Source organism: Natator depressus, chromosome 2, assembly GCF_965152275.1.
Source record: "Natator depressus isolate rNatDep1 chromosome 2, rNatDep2.hap1, whole genome shotgun sequence".
Taxonomy (NCBI): Eukaryota; Metazoa; Chordata; order Testudines; family Cheloniidae; genus Natator; species Natator depressus.
The window spans coordinates 227,449,726-227,474,360 of NC_134235.1; the positions used below are offsets into that span (position 1 = coordinate 227,449,726).

Sequence of the window (24,635 nt, forward strand, 5' to 3'; positions counted from 1 at the left end):
TGGCAAATAAGGGGTGTGTGCTGTGGTGTGGGGCTATGCATGTTTGGGATTATTGTGTATGCTGGTTGTGATATTATATGAGTGGTTGTGTTGATCCGTGTCTTTGGGGAATTGTGCTGGTGGTATTTGAGCCAAGTAATCCACTATATATGCACTGCAGGGTCCTTGATGGTGAAAGTCTGCCACTGGTACAAAGTGGCTGCAACTTCCTGTCTGCTGGTTAGTCTGCAAGCAGCCAGCACAGCACAAAAAAGTGGATGCTATTGACCAAGCAAGAAAAATGGAGAATGCGTGTCAGTGAAATGATTCTGAACAGATGCTTCCTTCCTGAGGATTGGTATACAGCTATATTATCGTGTAGTCTCACATGTCAAATCTGTCTGGGTTGCAACAGGCCAGTGACAGGGTAGTACAATTTGTACCATCCTGTCACAGTAAATAACATTTTATCTCCATGAATTTTAGTCAACATTGCTTTGTAAGATAATTACAAGGTGACTTATGGAAATATACTTGTGAACACAGTTATAAGATCTCTGAAGTCTAATGAAGAAAAGGTTATTTAAAGTTCTCCATTCCGTTGTCCATAGGAACTTCCAGAATACTAGTATATCTCCAATTTCATTTATTTTCTGCGTAGTGCAACATTTTGATGTGTTGGGTTTTTTGTGTGACTTCACCAGTGATAATTTCATGAACATCCTTGTTGGTTCACTATTCACTGCTTTCTTCTGCAAGTTCAACATTTACTGTAGGTTCAGTCAGTTTTACATATGGATGTAATTTTGTTCAGATATCCAAACTTGGGTAATGGGCAAAATGCGTCAAGTTTTTTCATGTTTTTCTACAATACTTTGATTATCTTGTTATTGGTCATGCCAGTTACAAGAAATTTGTATCTTATCTTGTAAATGGGCTTTCCTGCCATCAATAGCTTAAAAATATGTAATTCAGAAGTAGTGTAAGCCTGATTTTTCCCAAGAATTCAGCATCCCAACAACACCCATTGAGAAAAATGAACTGTGGCTGCTGTCTTTGGCAGTTGTATATTGTGGAGTGAACACAGGAAGAATAAAGCAACATATAAACAGCCACATTTATAACATACGTACAGAAAAACATCAGATGGAAGCTAAGACAGCTAGGGAATTTACCTCCAGAAGTAGTGCAGAGATCTTTACCAGATCCTGAGCTTCCAAGATCACTCAGCCTATGATCTAGCCAAAACAGAAGTCTAAGCTGAGGGGATGAGGCATTATAGTCTTAAAATAGGGGACATGATGCAATCAGGGAACCAGAACTGATGTCAAGGGACAGATTTGACTAAGTTAGTCAAGCTAATCCCAGTTGAAGTTTTGAATTAACTTTTGTCAAAGGAACAACTTTAATAACATTTGCTACAGGTTTGTGAAATCACAATCAGGTATATTTTGATGGAAAAACAAACTATCATTACAAAATATTTCACCCAATTGTATTTTAAACCCAGTCTTACAAATAAAAAATAATTAGCATTCTGTTAGAAGATACTTACTATACTAGAATATTTAGCGGCTAGCAAAGGCTGACAAAAGAAACGTAAAAAAACAAACCCATTTTACAGTTTAGGCTATTGTAAGTGATCAGACCAGCAGCACAAGATACATGTATTCAAATATATTATTGTTCAGTGACACTCTGGTCTCAAGGTGTATTCTTATGTGTGTCTGTTAAACATGATCTTAACATGAAGACCTTTTTGTCCTAACTCAAAAGCCTTCTCATAGTTGATGAATACATACATGATGGTAAGTTATAGTAGAATCTTCTCCAGAGGTTCATTTATCACAAAAGGGTAGTCCTTTGTGGAAAATCCTGATTAAAGTTCTGCATATTCTGTTGATTGAATGAAATGCAGGGCTGCAGTGAATCAGTTGTTCAGTACCTTTGTGAAAACTTTGTAGATTGCCTGCAGGAGGCTGATAGGTCAATAGTTCCTCAGGTTTTGCGTGCGTGCGTGTGTGTGTGTAAGTAAATGATAATAGCATTATTCCAGTTCTGAGACTTTTCTTTTATATTTTGTGAATCATGTTTCTAGTTCTCTGCGCTCCATTCATAGTGATGTAATGGTGATGGCCACTTACCTTCCCGACTATTTGTACTACTATTCTAACATGTGGAGACATCCTTGCTGTATCCATTATTGGTTATTTCTTATTAGGGTCCAGTGTTGCACCTGTTGCATTCATTTGTAACAGTCCTATCTACTTGCCTTTCAGGTATTAAGATACTAATTGCTGTCTCCCTGCAGTGTTCGTTATGTTCATCCTCTCCTTCTAGTTCTACCATTCACTCATAGTGGAAAATGGAATATCTTATGCAATACCTTTTATTAAATAAAAGTTGGTTTCTCATATTTTTTGAGAGTTTGTTTCAATCTCCAGCAGGACAAAACTGCTCTGTTTGTTTGTAGAATATAGACTGTCTTTACAAGTTACTAGAAAGACTTAGGAGTGTTTATTTACTGATTTTAAGACCTGAGGCTGATTGGTTTTGGGAGCTTAGTTTTGAAGGTGATCAGGTTTGTCAGCCAGCTTCTTGGCTCAGTAAGTAGTTTCAGGTGACCATCTTCCAACTATAAGTCTATGTTAATAAAATTTGGAAAGGATTCTCCAGTGGTGTCAGCCAAATAGAATGAATTTTCTTATAATATGCATTTACACAAGAAGAGCTGAAACTGCATCTGCAAGTGTAGCAAACTGTGTCATCCTGAAGATCAATAAATAGGAAGGACTTAAATGTTTGTTTACATGTAAAGTTTTTCAGATTTTAAACCAATACTAAAGCAGGAGATAGACGGGTTTCAAAGTGCCTTTGCATTTCCACAAATGACAATTTTTAGGATAGCCATCTCCAATAATGATCTTTAAAGTGTCAATTTCAGTATAACATTTAAGTATATATTTCATAGTCTCTGCACAGTGAGAAGTGTTTATGAATTTTCAGGCTGCATTGCTTAGTAAAATAGGTGTAGCTTTTTTCCTTTTGATATAGGGTTTCTGTATTGCTCTCCCAGGTATAGAGTGCTCTAATCCAGTTTTGAGATGAAGGAAAGAAAGTTTAACATTTTTCTGAACAAAAATAAAACCCAAGTGTAGCTGACAAAGTATGCTGAATTTCTGGACTTGGTGAGTTTCTGCAATTTATAAGCAGAGCCTTTTTACTCATGTACATTGAAGGGATAGAGCATCATCACATGGAATGCAGAGTGTAAGATGATGAACACCATTTGTTATTATTTGATTCCATTTTGCTCTCTTGATTGTAGCTCTGACTACATGTTCCTAACTCTAGAACAGATATGGAAAGGATACAGAAGAAAATGGTTGCTTATATTGTTTACTTAATTGTTAAGCAAGCAGTCATGACACTTTGACAATGTTAATACATTTGGAGCTTATTGTGGGGCAGCTTAATGTTACTTAAATATTAATGCTTTAGTTTCAGACAGCCTGTGGACCTTTGTTAGATTGGTATGTTCCTTCAAATCTTAACCTTAAGGGAAGGGGGCAAGCCCCCGCGCCCCAACGCTGCTATGCCCCTGCCTCAACCGGGCTTCACAATCATCATTAGTGAATATAGTATTAAATTGTTTAAAATTATTGAAAACCTATACTGTATATGTATATAACGTCTTTTGTCTGGTGAAAATTTTTTTCCTGGAACCTAACACCCCCCCCCCCCCCGCCATTTACATTAATTTTTATGGGGAAATTGGATTTGCTTAACATCGTTTCGCTTAAAGTAGCATTTTTCAGGAACATAATTACAAGGTTAAGCAAGGAGTTACTGTACAACGGCAAGATCAGACATCCTGATCCGCAGATGCTTCGCCTCAGAGCATGGTATTGGGATGGGGATCTTCTCTAGAACGGGCATGTCCATCAGAAGTGCAAGACATCCTCTCAAGCAGCAGGAAGAGGAGCTGGCTTTCCTACCGAGCCAAGTGGAACCACTGCGTCTTCTGAGCCCCAACAGAAAGGGCTCTCCCCAGAAGAGGTGGAGATTCCCATTCTTTTGGACTACCTTCTGTCCTTGAAGGCATTGGGTCTCGCCCTCAACTTTCTCAAGGTCCATGTAGTGGCGATTAGCACCTTCCACCCCCCTATGGAAGGACACTCCATATTTACAAACCCGTTGACTGCTAAGTTTTAGAAGGTTCTCACCCATACAACCTATCACCCCCCAGTGGGACCTTAACCTAGTTCTATCAGCACTAATGAAACAGCCACTTGAGCCACTAGCTTCCTGTTCTATGTCCCTCCTTTCCATGAAAGTTGCCTTCCTTGTCACTAGCGCTTCAACAAGAAGGGTAGGTGAACTTGGGGCCATGATGGCGGACCATCCTTTTATCACTTTCCATAAGGATAAAATCTCCCTGCGCTTACATTCCAAGTTTCTGCCAGAGGTCATATGCCAGTTTCATCTCAACCAACCCATCCATTTACCTTTCTTTCTTTCCAAAGCCTCAGAAGAGGAATGATGATTTCACTCCTTCGACATCCACCAGGCCTTGGCCTTCTACGTGCAGAGGACAAGACCAATCAGGAAATCTCCTAGATCGTTTATCGCAATAGCCAAGAGAGTTAAGAGGTAGACAGGTTCCACACAGAGAATTTCCAAGTGGATTTTGGGGTGCATTACACTATGCTATCAGTTTCAGGACTTTCTCCACCCGCTGGGGTAAGGACCCATTCCATGAGAGCCCAGGATTCAACCAGGGCCACCCTCCATGATGTGCTGCTTTGGGACATATGTAGAATGGCCATGTGGAGTTCGGTACAGATCTTTGCCATGCATTATGCCTTGGTGCATATCCATCTGCGATGGATGCCTCATTCAGTGCAGCTGTCCTCTGCTCAACTGTTCCATCCTCATCTTCACACCCTCCTTCGACTTAGGTACTGCTTCCACCCTCAGTGGAATACAATTGGGGACCGTCACTTAAAGAGGAGGAGGATACTTACCTGTCACTGGAGGTTCTTCAAGATGTGTGGTCCCTTGCTGTATTCCATTTCCCGCCCTCCTTTTCCTCTATTATGGATCTCTTGGATTCGCGGTGGAGAAGAAATTGGAGATGCAGTCGGTCCACCCTACTCTTTATCACCTCAGACAAAACCATGAGGCAAGCCAAGGACACATGCGTGGACCAAAGGACACTACTCCCTGAAAAATCTCTGGCTCGGACACATGGTGTGCATGTGTAAACCCTCAGTGGAATACAGTAGGGACTACACATCTCAAAGAACCTCCGTTTACAGGTAAGTAATGTCATCTTTTAGCCTGGACAAAGGAAGACAAATTTTGGAGGTAGATTTGAGAATCACTAGCTGAAGCCATGCAAGTGGGTAAGGTCACCAAAGATAAGAGATGGAGCAAGAAAACAAGGGAGCCAAAACAGAACCGTGTAGAAAGGAAAATTTAAAGGAGGAGGAGAAGCTAGAAGAAGATTGAGTCATGAAAGCTAAGGGAGGGAGGACAAGATTTCAAGAACACTACAGTTGATGGTAGCAAAGGCAGCTAAGAGGGTTGAAGGGAGTGATGATGGGAGCACTGATGCCAGGATTTAACTAGGATGAGGTTACAGGCCCATATTTGTGAGTTATTGTCTCCTGCCCATTCCTAGGTTTAATTCTTTGACGTGTTACATTGGGATGCATTTGTTTACATAGACTGCATTAGTTTCTCTCTCTCTCTCTCCTTTTGCTTAGTCTTAAAAGTAATAAAAGAGAGAGAGAGAGAAACCCTAAAACCAAAGAGAACCCCCCCCCCCCCCACAAGAACATGTGAGTAGTTTTGCTTCCAACATAGGAATTAAGTAGGATAGTCTGAATTTAAAGAGACTTTGAGATAGTGTATGAATTTCCTGAGATGCACACTTTGATAGGTCTGTATCTTACCTTACCTACCTTGGACTTGACTTTGAAGGCTAAGTTCTATGTGGACCTGCCACTAGAGGGGGACGGAGAGAGACACTTTGCCAGTGTGTTTTACAGCTGTTTGCTAGACACCAAAGGAGTGTTGAGACTTAAGACTCCTAGGTTTGTTTCCACGTTCTTTAGGGGAGTGTGCTATAGTGGTTACAGCCTTTCCCTGCCCACTTCTGTTCCTATCCCCCACTGTTTAGCTTCTGTCCCTGTCCACCCCTTCCCCCAACTCTATCTTCCTCGGTTTCTGTTCATCCCTTACCTTCCACTGCTCTGTGACTACTGTCAGTCCTGCCTCACTCGTATCCTCTCCCATCTCAGCTCATATTCCGGTCTGACCTCCCCCCTGCAAGGACAGGTTAGACATTTTAGAACTCGCTTCTCAAATAATTAAATTTAAGCATAAGAGAAATAAAAATTATGAAATGTATAGACTAGTCAAAAAACTAAAATAACACACTTTGAAAGAAGTATGAAGAAGTAACAATACAAGTATGTGTTGGGAGGTGAGTATAAAAGACAGTGTGGGTCTGTGTGTGACGGAGACGTGTGTTGCCCCTTTAAGTATACTGCCCCACTTTAAGTATGTTGCCCTTTTAAGTAGATCAGCACATTCAGACACAGCAGCAGCTGCCAGCAAGCTCCCTCCCTCCTGAGCCCTGTTTTGTCCCCCCCACCCCCGCTCTGTGGAGATGGGATACAAGGGTGTTGGGAGGGGGACACCCTGACATCAGCACCCCCGGACCCCTCCCCCCGGCTCTGCGCAGCAAGCAAGAGGCTCCCAGGAACAGCTCCAAGGCAGAGGGCAGGAGCAGCAAGGCAGTGTGGGGAGGGACACCTGAAGTGCGCATGGCACTTGATAGTCTGCTGGGCCGCCGCCCACCTGTGCAGCTTAGAGGGAACTTAGGTAGGAAGGGAGAGTTAAGAAAGACAGAAGTACCAGAGTTCTCTCCTCCTTAAATAGTATATTTATGATATTTTTAGAGATCTCTGCTTTTTACAACTTCTTGACTAATGGTGTTTCTGCAGCATAATGAAGGTCAAACTTGTAGTTCTTTATAAAAGTATTGGTGGAAGACCATATTGTTAGCTTTACAGACTTACTGTGTGGTAGCTGCTATCCTTTCTGTCTGTGATGCTGTCATGGAATGTACTAAATGGGCCTTCTGGAAATGGTTCATAAACAGCTGTGGAGGCATCAAAGCTGCAGCGTTTGAGCAAATGGGAGTTGTGCTATTTAGGTGCTTCTGGAAATCCACCCTTAGATGTCTTAATTTGGATTTAGAAGCCTAATTTTTAGGCTCCGATTTATTGGCCGAATTTTATTAAACAACTCATTGTTTAGAAGGGTTGTTTTCAGTTACTACACTGGTATATGTCTGCCTGCAATGACTCACTAAGGACCTGATCCTGTACTATGGAAGACAGTGGGAGCTTTGTCATGAACTTCAGTGGACGTAGGATCAAGTCCAAAATACCGTTCTTGGATGTAGCAGAAAGAAGTGGCTGAATGCACTGTAACAGATACTCTCTAACACTGTAGGTCAGTTCCAGTTTTCTCACTTCATTGGCAATATATCCATCCTGAACAACTCCTTGGGACCTTCTGGCCAGTTAGGATCAACAAAGACTTGAGTTATTAATTCTGCAGTTCTTGTACAATGGGCCTTATAGAAAAGCAAAAACCGCAAGTAGTACCAGAAGAAAGACTAGTTGTACTTCTAGTCACTGTATATGTACAATGACAGCCATTTGTTTAAGAATCATTATGAATGGAATCAGATTCTGTTGATGCTTACCTACCAAAGGGTTTTTCTGGATAGTTGGGAGAAAGTATAGATCTTCCCCTCTTAACCCAGTTCCCTCAGGATAGGTGAGAATTGTTGTAATGTTGTTTCTATTTGTCAAATTGTGTGGGACTTGATCTACAATTTTATGGAGATTATCATCCAACTGGAGTACCTTCCTCTCTCAAACTGGTTTTTCTTGTGGAATATGTTCTTGTAGATTCTTTATTAAGCTGACCCTTTTCCATGGGCTGTCTATAATGTTTGGTATACTCATGTTCTCTGAACCGCTTAGCAAGCATCTGGTACAGTATTTGAATTTATACTATTATATTAAGGAATGTCCATCTATACAACTGTCTTGAAGACAATAAGGTTTTTGTTGCATCTTGAGACCATATGGACCTGCCTTTATCTATTGACACCTCTTCAGTGTTCTCCCAACCCCTATATCTCCTGTTGTGCATGGAGATTTGTAAGTCTCCATGATCTCTCTTTGGCTTATATGAAACTGTCTTGTACAATTTTTGTTGCTATAAGATTGGAGAATCTTGGTTTTGTGGAGACTCATTTCAAGTCTTTTAGTATGAATCTAACAAACATAATTTTTTTGGAAAAGGGATAGATAATTACTTACTTATAATTCTGCTTTTCTGAAGATACTATTTGCCTAGATTTCTGATTTCTAACTCCCCTCCCCTCAGGCTTTTGGAGAGAGGGTGACATTTTCTGTGTCTAAATTTTTCTAATTTTTTATCATATGCATATTCTTTGGGCATATCTGTTAAGTTTAAAATGCAGAGAGCTCTTTGCTTCCAGCTCATCAAGGAACTGAAGCAGAAAGTTGTTTGTTGGTCTCAGATGGAGAATGAGGCTGGTTTGCCTGTGAAAAGGGCCCCAAACTGTTGAAAACAAGGGTAGTTCTGGCTTGTTATAAGGTCACAAGTAAGTAATTATCCCTTGCTTATCTTGCAGTATTACTAGCGTTAGTGTTTTAATTAAATGCATATATTTTTGAATAGATTATAATTTGGTTATATATCACATCTAGGCAGGCAAAATTCAGATAAGACAGAAATAGGTTAAATGAAAAACTGTAACTTTTCCCCAAAATGCACCTGGAATTGAAATTCTGACTCCCTTGCTCACAGGCTGAGGCAAAAAAAATTTATTATGTGTTCATAGACAGCTAAACTAAAACTTCAAATTGGTTTTCAGACAAGAAAATAAGGTGGTCCCAATTTTCAGGCTGCAATCTTATTGTCTCAAGTAAATTTAAAATGAAATACTGTTGCTGGTGAGATGGTCTTATAGGCAAATTTCTGCATTCTGTCTTATGCTTCGACTGTTGTTACCAGGGTTTCATTTTGATTCTCTTGACTCCATGATCATATACATTTTGTCCATACTGCAATAGAAAATAAATGTCACTGCCACCACCTGTCTGAGATTGAGTCAGAACTGAGCCTATAACATCAGTTAAAATTCTCATATTTAAATATCATATGTAGTATTCCTCTCATTTGAAATCAAAATAACACAAGTACAATCTTCCACTACAGTTGCGTACTGTTGCTGTTGAGTGCCTACTCTCACTGTCCACAAATAACTTCTGTTCTTTAAGTTCATTATGGGAAAACCCATCTTTTTTTCCTGTAGTGCTAAAGGACAAAAGCACATATCCTGACAGGCTTGTGGTGGCCTATGGTGAAAAGTTTTGTTACTCATATATGAAACCGATCACTTTTTATGTAGTCGATGGTCCTTAATTGTAATTTTAGAGGAAACCATTGTTAAAAGGCACTCTCATTTTCCTCTTCAATCCATGTACATTGTAGTAGACCACATGTTTTTTAAACAGTAGGTCTCTGTGTGAAGTCCAAGCATTGAAACAATGTGTGTGGTAGTTGCTGTTTGTTCTCAGAAAACCAAAAATATTTCCCCCATTTAAATTTGCCATCCTTAAGAGGCAGGGTTGTCTTTCATTGTTGGAGTTCCACCAAAGACCTCTTGCAAAACCGCAAATGAGAAATTTCTCAAGATAGAAAGAGAGACATCAGGTACAATGTGATTACGTCCATCCATCTACGATTTCTGTCCACAGACTTGCCTGTCTTGATCTCCTCAAGAATACTCCCAACTTGGACTACCTCAAACCCTGAAAAAGTTTCTTCAAAGTTGTCAGGGTTCCCCCCAACTCTGAACTCTGGGGTACGGATGTGGGAACCCCCTAAGCTTATATTCTACCAGCTTAGGTTAAAACTTCCCCAAGGCACAAATTCCTTTCCTTGTCCTTGGATGGTATTGCTGCCACCACCAAGTGATTTACACAAAAATTCAGGGAAGGGTCACTTGGAATCCCTATCCCTCCAAAATAACCCCCCAAGCCCTTCACCCCCTTTCCTGGGGAGGCTTGAGAATAATATACCAATCAATTGCTTTAGCAATGTGAGCACAGACCAGACCCTTTGTCTTTAGGACACTGAAATCAATCAAAAAAAAAAGAACGAGGAGTACTTGTAGCACCCTAGAGACTAACAAATTTATTTGGACATAAGCTTTCATGGGCTAAAAACCACTTCATCAGATGCATAGAGTGGAAAATACTGTAGGAAGATATATATACAGAGAACATGAAAAGATGGGGGTTGCCATACGAACTCTGAGACAAATCAATTAAGGTGGCTGCTATTAGCAGGAGAAAAAAAACTTTTGTAGTGATAATCAGGATGGCCCATTTCAAACAGTTGACAAGAAGGTATGAGAAGCAGTATTGCCAGAAGAGTACCCAGAAGTCACCTACTGCAGGACAGGCCCAACAAAGAAAATAACAGAAAGCCACTAACCGTCATCTTCAGCCCCCAGCTAAAACCTCTCGAGCTCGTCATCAAGGATTCACAACATATCCTGAAGGACGATTCCTCACTCTTACAGACCTTGGGAGACAGGCCAGTCCTCACTTACAGACAGCCCCGCAACCTGAAGCAAATACTCACCAGCAACCACACACCACATAGCAAAAACACTAACCCAGGAACCTTTCCTTGCAACAAACCCCATTGCCAACTCTGTCCACATATCTGTTCAAGGGACACCATTATAGGACCTAATCATATCAGCCACACCATCAGGGGCTCGTTCACCTGCACATTTACCAATGTGATATATTCCATCATGTGCCATGTACATTGGCCAAACCGGACAGTCTCTACGCAAAAAAAAAAAATAGACACAAATCAGACATCAAGAATTATAACATTCAAAAACCAGTCATAGAACACTTCAGCCTCCCTGGACACTCAATTACAGACCCAAAAGTGGCAATTCTTCAACAAAAAAACTTCAAAAACAGACTCCACCGAGAAACTGCAGAACTGGAATTAATTTACAAACTGGATACCATCAAATTAGGCTTGAATAAAGACTGGAGTGGATGGATGATTACACAAACTAAAAACAATTTCCCCATGCTAATTTTCCCCCCTACTGTTACTCACACCTTTTTGTCAACTGTTTGAAATGGGCCATCCTGATTATCTCTACAAAAGTTTTTTTTTCTCCTGCTGATAATAGCCCACTTTAATTGATTTGTCTCATTAGAGTTGGTATGGCAACCCCCATCTTTTCATGTTCTCTGTGTGTGTGTGTGTATATCTTCCTACTGTATTTTCCGCTACATGCATCTGATGAAGTGGGTTTTAGCCCACAAAAGCTTATGCCCAAATAAATTAGTCTCTAAGGTGCCACAAGTACTCCTCATTCTTTTTGCTGATACAGACTAACACGGCTACCACTCTGAAACCTGAAATCAATCGGGTTCTTAAAAGAAGGACTTTATTTATAAAGAAAAAAATGAAAGAATCATACCTGCAAAATCAGGACGGAAGGTAACTTTACAGGGTAATAAAAAGATTTAAAACACAGAGGATTCCTCTCTGGTCTCAGCTTCATAATTACACAAACAGGAATAAAACTACCTCTGTAGCATAGGAAAATTCACAAGCCAAAACAAAAGATAACCTAACAAATTTCCTTGCCCTACTTACAATTTCTGTGGTTTTAGATGGATTATTCCAGGTATATTTTCAGGAGATGTTGTACCTACTTGGCTTCTCCCTCTGTCCAGAGAGGGGAGAACAACAAAAAAATCTTTCCCCCCTGCTCCCCGATTTGAAAGTATCTTCTTTCCTCATTGGTCCTTCTAGGTTATTTGAACTGCTTAACCCCTTACAGGTAAAGCAATCCAGTACAGCTGCCAAGGAGGGATTTTATGCTACTGCATACTAAAGGTTGCTACCCTTCTCCCTATATTTATGACAAAAGTGTTCCATACTGACTAGCAATCAAGCATATATTGTAGATACCTCCCAAATAGCTTACTGTTGCCTTAGTCATCAGCAAGAGTTTGGTGTTTTTCCTCTTTTTGGACTGAAATAGAAAAAATTAAAATGTCTTTCAAAATACACTCACGCATCTGAAGATAGGATTAATTTTTTGTTGAGATCCTGAATTGCAAGCTCAAGTTTACTGTAGTGCGCAACAGTAACATAAAAAGGGTGTATGTTGTCTAAACTTGGCCTGTATACCACTTGAACAACCTTTATTCGCTGCTGCACCTTCTAAATTTAGGCTAGTCAGTTCTAATTTGAACTCATCTGTTTTAAAACAACCACTTTTAAAGCTCTTCTTACTTTGTGTATGTTAGCATTTGCTGGCCCAAATTTGAGGTCTACTTCTGTATGCCAGTAAAGGGAGTACAAAAATTGTCATGCACAAATCTGCTGTATACCTTACTCTTTCTCTGCTACAGACTTGTCAGTAGATCCATGCAATGTGCACAGCAATAAATCTTGCTTTCTTTATGCATTCCTGATAAATTTTTTGCAGTTGTCTCTATGAAGACTTGTACTCCAATGATATAGTTGATCCATGAATAAGATCATTTTTAGTCTTGTTCTAAATTTTGAAGACATTATTTTTGGACTATTTCAAAATCTGAAACCATGTTTAGTGACTGTGTAAGTAATGTTAAACAAGATGTCGAACATTTATGTCTCCTCATGCTCTATTTTAAAGAGTAACAAGTAATAACTTCTTGTGGGCAAATTTTCACATCTTCTACTTCCATGCATTTTATGTCAGTATAGAGAAGTTATGTACATCTGAGAATCAACATAAAAGCTCTTATAACCCACTTACAAGAGGACTGCCTTTATCAGAAAGTTACTCATGTTTTCTGGAAATTATACAGAACATTTAATATTTCTGTCACATAATCCATGGATGTTTAGCTATCCATGAATTCTGGAAAATTTGTCTTTTATGTCTGTTTTTCATATACCTTAGCATACTCTTCTAAGTGTGAAAATCAAAGATTGATTTGCAAATTAAGGGCCAGATTCTAATTCCCTTATTCAAATTCAGTAACACCTTACTGCAAAACTAGTCCCAGTGAAGTCAATGGGACTATTCCTGGAGTAAAGTGCTACTGAATGTGACTAACAGTATTAGAATCTGGTTCTTTTAAGGGTGTAGCAAAGTACTGAGAGAGGCCATCTCCTTCCTAAAACCAAAATGATTTTGCAGAAACAGCAAGTAGTCAAACTGTAGTATATTTTATTACAAAGCCTATTCTGGATGAATTGGCAAATTAAACTATATCTAGTCTTTCTGAAAAAATAACTACAAAGTTTTTCACTCCATGAGCATTATACTATCTGATAGTACCTTTTATCTTGCATCATTTATTTTCCATCTTAAAATCAAACTCAACTAGGAGTTGCAGCAACCTACTACTAATTTTGCAAGGTTCTTAACAGTTGCTAAAAAGCATACTGTGGAATGGCTGAAAAATTTAAGCTGTTTCTTGTCTTTCTGGCAATGATAGGAATGTTTTTGAACTACTTGGCTGTAGCAGAAAACTTCAGACCCAACCTCTCTCCTCCCAATAACCAAAGACTTCTTATGGGAACATTAACATTCACAGAGATGCCAACTCTCATGATTTAATCACGAGTCTTCGAACATTTGGTGTCTTTTCTTGAAGTTTCTGTGGCATTTGGGTTTTTGAGTAAATGGAATAGCACCACTTCTCCCATCAAATAGTTCTAGACTATTCTCAGAATTCTGGTAGAAGATGACAGAACAAGGAGTAATGGTCTCAAGTTGCAGTGGGGGAGGTTTAGGTTGGATGTTAGGAAAAACTTTTTCACTAGGAGGGTGGTGAAACACTGGAATGCGTTACCTAGGGAGGTGGTAGAATCTCCTTCCTTGGAAGTTTTTAAGGTCAGGCTTGACAAAGCCCTGGCTGGGATGATTTAATTGGGGATTAGTCCTGCTTTGAGCAGGGGGTTGGACTAGATGACCTCCTGAGGTCCCTTCCAACCCTGATATTCTATAATTTTATGATTCTATGATTTTCAGTTGCACAAGACAATGCGCAATTCTTTATCCATTTCAACTTGGACTATAGCTCATTGGAGAAGTAAACAGATTACAGGATCACTTGAAAGCAAGCATTTTAGCAACAAATTGTGGTAGTACTAATACTTAGATGCGTTCGATATGGTGTATAAAAGCTATATTATGATCTGTCACACACATTTTAGAAAAATTAATTACTAAATCAGAACACGTGTTTCTTAGACATTTGAAATATTCTGGAGTTTAGAATATTTCTATCACTGTGTTTGAAATCCTAATACAGTAATTTTCTGTAATGTGCATTAAATAATCTTGACTTCAGCTTTTTTTAGTTAACTTGCTAAATTAATTTTCTGTAGTAAATATACATGTCTACTAATGAATACAAGAGAGAAATTTTATATAAAACTTTTGTTGTTTTTTTTCCAGGTATTTATAACAGCAATGATGTAGCAGTATCATTTCCTAATGCGGTATCTGGCTCAGGATCTAACACTCCCATTTCCAGTTCTCATTTACCTCAGCAGGCTTCTGGTCACTTGCAGCAAGTGGGAGCTTTGTCACCTTCAGCTACATCTTCTGTAACTACTGTTGTTGCAACAACTCAGGTAAATCATCACAGGCATTTGGATGGGTAAAAATATTATTCCGAATTGTTTTTCAGTTTAAAAGAATTAAAGATTTCCCAGCTTGGAAAATTTCAGTCCAAATTGTTCTAGTTGGAGAACTTAAAAGCAACTGGAAAAGGGTCATGCAATGGGAAGCATCTGACAACCTTAATAATAGGCATTTTTACCAGCCCTGCCTATAACATTTGGCCCTCTAAGAGGTCAATTTCCCAGAGCTGAAAGCTGTTATGAGCAAAAATGATTGTGTGGAAATACTTAATCTGAATGATGAGTAGGAGTTGTTTAAAAATATTTTACTAGCTGCCCAAAATGCCATAATTCTGCAATCAGAAAAGAAGCCTATGCTAGTTGAAAACTGTCCCTGTTGAGAAGGGAAGGGAGTGAAAGCAGCAATAATAAAATAAAATAAAATAACCCAATATATTTTCCAAATGGGGAAAAGGAGGGTAGTTCATAGCAATGACTATAAATCAGAAGTTACACAATGCAGACAATTGATAAGGTAAACATAGAAATGAAAAGTATTATGGCCATTAGTGTTAGACAATAAACAATTTTATTTTTGCATACCCATCTTCGTGCAGTGCTTTGAGACCCACTGGCGAATATCCACTGTGTAAATACAGAGCGCTGCTGCTGTTGTTTTTAAATGGAATCCTAGGGTGATAGCTTTTGGTTCCTTGTTTAAGCACTAACCTACACTCCCCTTCAAATCCAAACACAGAATCTCAAAATCCCTTTATTCAGCATTATCAGGCAGATAAACTGATGCACGGGCTTGAATGTCTGGTTTTTCAGTTTTCTTTTTAAAATAAATAAATAAATAAAAAAATAAAAAAACACACCACCAGCGCGCGCGCACACACACACAACATGGAAATTGAATGCAAAAAGTTGAATTAGAAGAGCATAAAGTTTGCAAAGTGAAATGCTAACAAGTTAGGAAATGCCAAAATTAATTATTTTTACTCCTTAGGAGTATTTAATTACATAATCATACTACTTTTCCCCCCCCCCCCACAAACCTATGCTTTATTCAGTACACAGCTTGGATAATGAATCAGGCAGTGTTAGGTAGTAAATGAGGCTGTTTTTCTGTAGCATCCTTGCCTCAGACACTGAGGATGTTGGAAAATGTGTAGCGAATGAGCTAGGGGGCTGCACAAAGAAAGAGCGGTCTTGTAAATTCGGTAAACCACTCAGAACTTGAAGAACTATGTTCTATGTCTGGTTTTGCCGCAGATTTCTTATGTGATACTGGGCAAGTCATTTAGACCGAAATTTTCAGAAGTAGCCAGTAATTGTATGCTCCTCAATGTTTGTGTTTCTAACTCCAGATGTCCAGGACTTTACAATAGTACTGAGCACTCTCCATTCTAGTTGAAATCAGTTGGAGCAGTGGGACCATACCACCTCTGCGAAAAAATCAGAGTTGGGTATTCAGAAATTAAGATGCCCAAAGGGGACATTTTGCCCTTAACCTTTACACCTCAGTTCCCAATCTGTAAAACAAGGATAATACCACCATACTTCACAGAAGTGTTGTGAAGATAAATTAATGCTTGTGAGGAACACAGATACTATGGCAATGACTGCCTTATGGAAAAGCAGGAAGTAATAAAAGCTAGAACCGGTAGGAAAAAGGAATTCCCTTTCCAAAATAAAAAAATAAAAAAAATTCCTCCCAAACCAGGACAAAACATCAAAGATGGAAATGTTTAGCTTCTTCATTGTCTGTCTAGAATGCTCTTGTCAGTTTTACTTTCTGTCAAATTGATAAGAGCCCAGCCCAGCTGCCCAAAGAGCTAGAAGACCCAGTCACTCAGCCTTCCCCAAACTCTGTCAGCCTTTCCCCAGCCTTAGGGCTACAGGTTCAGAAAGCCTGGGCACTCAGACTCTGGCCCTAGAGCTGGGAGGGAGGCTGAAAGGTTTCTGCTTTTCCAACCCTGGAGCTGGAGAGGAGGCTGAGAGCCAGGACGCTCAGCCCCAGCAGCCCTCCTGGAAAACTTGTGTCAATTTCACTTTTGGCAGAAGAATGGGAAATTTCCTGCGGAAAATTTAAGTTTTGCAAAAAGGGCATTTTTTGTTGGAAAATCAATCGGATGAAAAGTTTCCAACAAACTCTAACAAAAACTATTTAATCAGTGCAGGGTTTAGAGGTTGTGCAGTAAATAAGGCATAGGACAACCCAATGAATATTAATAGAGCCCTACCAAATTCATGATCCATTTTGGTCAATTTCATGGCCAGAGGATTTTAAAATTGGTCAATTTCATGATTTCAGATATTTAAATCTGAAATTTCACAGTGCTGTAACTGTGGGGGGTCCTGACCCAAAATGGGATTGGGGGGGGGGTTGTAAAGTTGTTGTAGGGGGATTCCCAAGATTTCTACCCTCACTTCTGTGCTGTCTTCAGAAGAGCTGGGCTCTGAAGGCAGTACCCTCCCAGCAGTTAGAGGAGGTTCCCGGAGGTGGAGGTGGGTAGGATCTGCCCCATGCTGCTGGGAGCACCGTCAGCCAAGGGCTCCTAGCTTGTAGTCCATGCTGGAGACAGATTAAGGCAGGCACCCCCAGGCAATTTGCGGGCCCCCTAGGAAAAATGGGTGCCCCCGCCCTGGAAAAAGCCCCAGGGTAGAAGCCCCTACTGGGGCACCCTTAGCCCCTACAGGAGCCGCAGGGGAAGATGCCCTGAACCCCGGCTGGAGCGTCAAGGGGGTAGAAGCCCTGAATCCGGGCTGCCCTGAGGCCGGGCTGGAGCGGCTTGGGGGCAGACACCCCGACGCCAGGCTGCCCCAGCTGGAGTGGCAGGGGGGTGAAAGCCCTGAGCCCGGGCTGCCCCGAGCCCTGGCTGAAATGGGAGGGGGGTGCAAGCCGCGAGCCTGGGCTTCCCCAAGCCCCAGCTGGAGCAACAGGGGGGCATGAGCCCCAGCTCGAGCGTGAGCCCCAGGCTGCCCCAGCTGTGGCAGCTCGGGGGTGGACACCCCGAGCCCGGGCTGCCTCAGCTGGAGTGGCTTGCAGGCGGACGCCCCAAGCCCAGACTGCCCGAAGCCCCAGCTGAAGCTCTGAGCCCTGGCTGGACCAGCTCGTGGGTGGACACCCCAAGCCCGGGCTGCCCCTGCTGCAGCTGGAAGGAGCACAAGCCCACAGCTCCTGGAGGAGCTTCCGGGCGAGGAAGCCCAGAGCTCGGTGTCCGGAGCTACGGCAGAAGCCGGGCAGGGAGGGAGGGGAGAAGCCCAGAGCTCAGGCTGCCCCGGCTGTGGGGTAGGGGTGGCAGGGGTGCAGCGTGGGGGGGGGAGAAAAGCTCTGAGCTGCCCCGGCTGGAGCAGCAGGGAGCAGAAGCCTAAGCCTGGGCAGTCCCAGATGCAGCCTCCAGAAGCGGAAGCCCCCAGTGGAGGGAGCCCTGGGCTTGGTGCCTGGAGCTGCAGCAGGAGGGGAGGGGGCCAGAGCCTAGGCCGATGCTGCCGGGAGAGAAAGTCCCCTGCCCATCAGAAGCCGCTGTGGGAGGAAACCCCGAAAGCCCCAAGCTCGGCACCTGGAGCTGCAGTGGGAGGGGAACAGAAGCCCGGAGCCCAGCTCCTGCGCTGCCTCTGGATGTGGGTCTGATCTTCCTACCAAGAGTGGCTGTGCAGGGGAAGGACAACTCCTGTCCTTCCCCAGTGCAGCCAGACTAGCAGCTAGGAGCCCCAGGCTCACAGCAGCAGGGGAGATCAGATTTCATGGGAGAGGGTTGATTTCACGGTCCGTGACACATTTTTCATGGCCGTGAAATTGGTAGGGCCTAAATATTAAGGATAAAAATTTTTAATCAGCTGCTTCACCATTCATTTACCTGTCAATAGTTGTGTATGCGTTCTGGTGAATGCTTTAGTTATTTTTTTTAAAAGAGTGAGAGAAAAAGATTGAGAAAATAACTTACGATTCACCAGAAAGTGTCTAAAGCTTCCCATACTCGTTGTTTATTTGAAAATTCATCAGTTGGAACAACTCTTGACACACCCTTTTTTCTGTTTTCTGCTGCCATCGGTAGACAATATGACTCACTGGCCACCATGCCTCCAGTGGCTGTGCATGGTGTAGCACGCTCTCCTTTGTATCTCTTTCTGACTGCCCTGCCAGCCCTGCAGTGGTCTGCCACTTCTTGTAACTCAGCCCTCTCGCCGGGTCACTTTTAGTCTTGCCCCTTCCGGGAAAACCCAAGTACAGTGTGCCACTAGCCTGGTAGCTTCACACCAGAGGTTTGGATCAACTTCAGGCTTTTAGGCCTGCCAGCCCTTGGCTCTGTGGTCTTCATGCTCCCATCCTACACAAGCTGGTAGGGGAACCCAGGCCTGACCTCTACTCTAGGTTCCAGCCCAGGGACCTTGAATGAAGCAGATTTTATGAAGCAGAGTTTGTTCAGACTCTTTGCTGTGTCCCTGGGCTGCTTCCTAGAGTGGCCTGTAGGTAGGCATTTCTCATATCTCTTCCCCAGCTGACTCTTGTAGGATCCAAAACAAAGGAGATCCAAACTAGTTGAGGAACAAAAGAAACAAAAAGGTTCTGCACCAGGCCTACCTGCCCCAAGGAGGTTTTGACACTTAGGTTTTAGCTCCAGCTGATCATCCTTCCCTGCCCAAGCAGCTTCATGGCAATCTCGAACACCTGTCAGGCCTGCCTTCACAGAGCTAGCTCGAGATCTACGCACTCTCCCAGCCAACCCCCATTGAGCCTGGCTTTTCCTCTTTTACCTCCTCTCTCCAGGATTGACAGTTACTGCAAGTGTTGGAAGACAAAGCTGATTACACCCACAGGCCTCGTTAACCCCTCCTGGTCTAGTGTAGGGTTGGTATACCAACTCACACCTCGCAATTGCTTTCCTCGGATTGGCCTCTGCTCCTTTTTACAATACCTTTACATTCAATGAGACTTTATTGGCATGACAAGCTATTCAACTGTTACCAAAATATAAGAAAAAGGCAGACCCCTCGAGTATCCGTCAGAGATGGATACGACCCACTTAAGATCGGTATAAACTGTGTGTTTTGAGGGTTGATCTGCTGTATGTGTGTTTGTCATTGCTGTCCATTCTTCATCCAGTGGCAAGTTACTACGTAATATGTACCATGCTGCTGTCTTTTCTTTATCCCAAAGTCAGGCACATTTTCCTTCTCACTTTTTGCTGAGAAGTTTTTTGATTCCTGTTAATTTGAGGAAATAAGCTTTCTTGCATTTCTTTGCATTTGGACAGTGGAAATACAAATAGTCTCTGTCACGATCTCTTCATTGTCATACTGGCTACACAGTTGCTCCTCTGAGTTTAGACTGTGCTTTATATCTGTTGGTTTGCGCCTCTAGTTTGTGATCATTGATTCTGTATTTGCAGAATCGACCTTAGATTTTCACAATTTACTATAGTGAGGTTGTTAGTTTTTTACAGGGAACTGTAGAAGTCTAGCATGTTGCCTTTTTTATTTGTTCTTCTCAGAGATTGTATACTGATGCTCTAGCATCTTAAGTATTTTTTTGGTATTGAGCGGGATTATTTGTGCTCCGTTGGTCAAGAAGTTATAATAGTTAGACCCAGGGAGCAGATTTTATATATATAAGTGGATCATAATTTCATTATAATGGCACGAGATTGCCAGTATTGTTAGGGTGCGTCATGACTAAGGCTAAGATTTTGTCGCAGATACGTTTTGGTAAAATTCATGGACAGATCACAGGCAGTAACCAGAAATTCACAGAAGCCTGTGACTTGTCCGTGACTTATATTAAAAATATCCCTTACAAAATGGGAAGGAAGGAGGGTTCAGCATCTGCAGCAGCTGGTAACTCTGGGATCCCCTGTTGCCTGCTGGGGTCCTCCCCCTCCCACCATGGCTGAGAGGTCGGAGGTCACCTCACCACCTGTGGAGGCTGGGAGCTCTGGAGACCCCCCCCCACCCAGGTAGCTGCAGGGGGTCCCACGGCAGCAGTGAAGTCCAGTGTCCCCCTGCTGCCGCAGTGGCTGGGAGCTGCGGTGGGTACCCATGGCTGCTGGGAGCTGCAGGTTTCCCCTAGCCGGCGGGCTGCCCATGGCGGCTGGGAGCTACAGGGGCCTACCTGCCTGGCCAGAGAGGTCTGGGGTCCATCCACTGCCATGGCGGCTGGGAGCTGTGGGGACCCTGCTGCCACCAGCAGCTGAGAGCTGCCCTGGGGCTGAAGCAGAAAATGTCATGGAGGTCTATGAAAGTCACGGGTTCCGTGACATCCATGACATAATCGTAGCCTTAATCATGACATCTGTTTAAAGCTGGACCGTCCTAAGTCCCCTTAATTCAACTTACAAAGTCGGATTTCTTTGAAATTTGATATGTCTCATGGCAATGCAGGGTAGCTTTAGTGGCCTAAATGTGGGGTCCTTTGACCAAGGGGTTCTTGAGTTACAGGTCCCTCCCAAAAAACTGTTTTCTTCTGCTGCCTTGTACTGTTAAACTGAGAAGAACTAATGACTGGCTGAATTACAGAACTCTTGGTGTCTATGAACTCACCCTTCAATTAACATATGTAAGGATAAGTTAATCACAAGCCCGCACCTAAGACAAAATGAGTTTTGAACTGAATGACTGGAGGATACTACAATTTTTGAGACCCCGGAGACAGTTTTATTTTGGGGGGAATGTAATCAAAGTATTGGGAGGCGGAATAAATGTGAATGGTTCCTGGAAGGGGAGGAATATTTGTGGGCGGAGTGGTGGAATAGGGGAAGAGGGATTTGGGGCTGCTGCAAGGGGTGGGAGATAAATGGTGATGGATTGTAGGAGAGGAGAGAGAGGTTGGGAACTCAGGTGAAGGAGGCATGGCATGCCCAGCTCTGGTAGTGCACCCCAAGACCCATTCACCTCTACCTCTGCCAGTCAGCCAATGCCACTACACTCTGCAGCTCTGCCAGTGCACTGCAACTCCCTTCGCCCTACAGCTCTGCCAGTGCATCCCAAGACTAAATGAAAGCTATTAATAAGTACTGGAAGAACATTAATCGGGAAATTGGAGTGTTCATGGCTGACCAGAAAATGCGTACTTTATGGCATAGAAATATTATAAGTTCTGATACGTCAGTGTTTCCCGGAGATGGACAACATCTGTTGGACAGTGGTCAGAGGATCTTTCTCTCAAACATAAAATTATTTTGGAACAGAAACCCTGCCTATAATTTCTCTCTGGCTCTACTGGAAACTCCACCTTCCAGCCATTATGAAACATAACCAGGAACACTATGTCACCATTGTCAACATAGTTGTCCTTTTCTCCAGGCACTGCACGTGAGTCAGGTTATAGGAGGGAGGGAGGTAAGGCAATAGAAACATTTGTATAGAAGGGACTGATGACTTCAGGGAGATGTGTTCCGTGCTTGCTGTGGGGAGGCCTGGATACTGTAGTGGAGAGGGGCCAGCTTGGAGGGGGGAACACACTGCATGGGTCGGGGGGGGGGCTGGAGAGACATGAGCCCTGCTCCTTCCTTCCAAGCTGCTCTGTTTGCTTTTTCCCTAGTTCCCTTCTCTTCTACCACCTCCCTACTGTGCTGCCCTGAACTGAGCAACTAGTAGAAGGAAAGAAGTGGAAGAGAGGCAGCTACTAGCTGCAACTCCAGCCCCTTTAGGGAAGACCCTCCTTCCCCATTTCCCCTCCCTGCACCTTGTCTACTGCTTCTCATGCTTATGGAAAGGGAGGCTCATAGGGTTTCACTTCCCCCTATCTCTCTCATTCCCAGGCACAGGCTTAGTGAGAGGGCACACAAAGCTGGGGAGAGAAAGGATGGTTCCATCTCTCCCAGCAGTTCATTTAGAAAAAAAATTGTTGGGGAAGAGAGGCTGCCCCCACTTTTATGTATCTAGATTTGCATCTAGCAACAATGGATGAACACATTAGCTGGGATTTTCATCACTGAGCTTCAGAGGTAACAGCCTAGTAAGGGGGACTGACTTCTCTTGTAAGGTTTGTCTTGACTGGGATCACAGGTACTTTTAACACCTTTACTGTCAAGGGCCACCATCTTGCCTGAGGGCAGTTTGAATTTACTTGCATTGGGAATAATGAAAAGGCATGAACATTTTGAAAGTTTGTGTCTTTGATTTAAGGGAAACTGGCAGTTTCATTCCGATTGAGAACAGTAGATGTCAGCCATTTTGAATGAGGGCAGTTCTTCATAGATTGGTCTGTAGCACATTACTCATCGGTCTTGCTGAAGAAGAATATTTTCAGTTAAGAAAAATAGTAAAAATGATTAAAGGGAAAAAACCTATTAATCCTAAAATAAAAAAAAATAATTTAAAGTGTAGCCATGCATCAGATTTCAGTGAGTGTTAACTCTATGGGAAGTTTGAGGAGTCTGTCCTATTTCTTTAGCAAGGTCACTTGGGACAAAAAGTCTGACACAGGATACTAAATTTCTTAAGTCAACCATTTTCTAATTAATTTTAACTCATAAACTAACAAATTTACTTAAACTATCGGAAGATTAATTCTTTACTCAGCGTAAGTGCTATAATTTTGGGGAGCTATGCTGTATTGTCTGTGTATAACAAAATGGTTGAATCCCTGTTTTAAATGCAAAACTGAACTCTACCTTAATTATGGAAAACAAAAGCCATGATTCAATAATGTTTAGAATGCCTTTATCCTTAAAATTCTATATAGGCTTAATCAGTCATTGCTGAAATGTAACCAACTCTTAGAAGGAAATAATAGCCATTCTGTACCTGCAGCACTGCACTATAATTTTTTAGTAGAGGAAGTGTCCAAACATAATTACTAAGAGTTGTTATATATTTTTATTTGAGTAACCTTTCTTTGAGTTTTTGGCAGTATTAGGAGATTAACTGGCAGATAAAATCCTCAAAGAAGATGGGTCTGAGGAGATCTAGTTAAGTAAGAGTGCAGGATTGCTCTTTCAAATTGGACCTCCACTTCAAATATCTGAACGCTAAGTAGCAGCTTTACATGTCTTTTTAATACAAACATGTGATATGGCCATGAAAAAAAACTAATGCGGTCTTGGGATGCATCAGGAGAGGTATTTTCAGTAGGGATAAGGAGGTTTTAGTACCGTTATACAAGGCACTGGTGAGACCTCACCTGGAATACTGTGTGCAGTTCTGGTCTCCCATGTTTAAGAAGGATGAATTCAAACTGGAACAGGTACAGAGAAGGGCTACTAGGATGATCCGAGGAATGGAAAACTTGTCTTATGAAAGGAGACTCAAGGAGCTTGGCTTGTTTAGCCTAACTAAAAGAAGGTTGAGGGGAGATATGATTGCTCTCTATAAATATATCAGAGGGATAAATACCGGAGAGGGAGAGGAATTATTTAAGCTCAGTACCAATGTGGACACAAGAACAAATGGATATAAACTGGCCACCAGAAAGTTTAGACTTGAAATTAGACAAAGGTTTCTAACCGTCAGAGAAGTGAAGTTTTGGAATAGCCTCCCAAGGGAAGCAGGGGGGGCAAAAGATCTATTTGGCTTTAAGATTAAACTCGGTAAGTTTATGGAGGAGATGGTATGATGGGATAACATGGTTTTGGTAATTAAATATTCATGGTAAATAGGCCCAATGGCCTGTGATGGGATATTAGATGGGGTGGGATCTGAGTTACCCAGGAAAGAATTTTCTGTAGTATCTGGCTGGTGAATCTTGCCCATATGCTCAGGGTTTAGCTGATCGCCTTATTTGGGGTCGGGAAGGAATTTTCCTCCAGGGCAGATTGGAAGAGGCCCTGGAGGTTTTTCGCTTTCCTCTGTAGCATGGGGCACGGGTCACTTGCTGGAGGATTCTCTGCTCCTTGAAGTCTTTAAACCACGATTTGAGG

At 42.2% G+C, this 24,635-nt stretch overlaps 1 protein-coding gene across 2 annotated transcripts in view; it reads left to right on the plus strand.

Annotated features, from left to right (window-relative positions):
• MLLT10 (MLLT10 histone lysine methyltransferase DOT1L cofactor) overlaps nucleotides 1–24,635 on the plus strand; it is a 212,478-nt gene that overhangs the window by 151,314 nt on the left and 36,529 nt on the right. For both annotated transcript variants that reach the window (XM_074946060.1, XM_074946059.1), the window contains exon 12: nucleotides 14,606–14,784. In XM_074946060.1, the coding sequence (XP_074802161.1) occupies nucleotides 14,606–14,784 (179 nt within the window). The remainder of the gene's footprint in view (nucleotides 1–14,605; nucleotides 14,785–24,635) is intronic.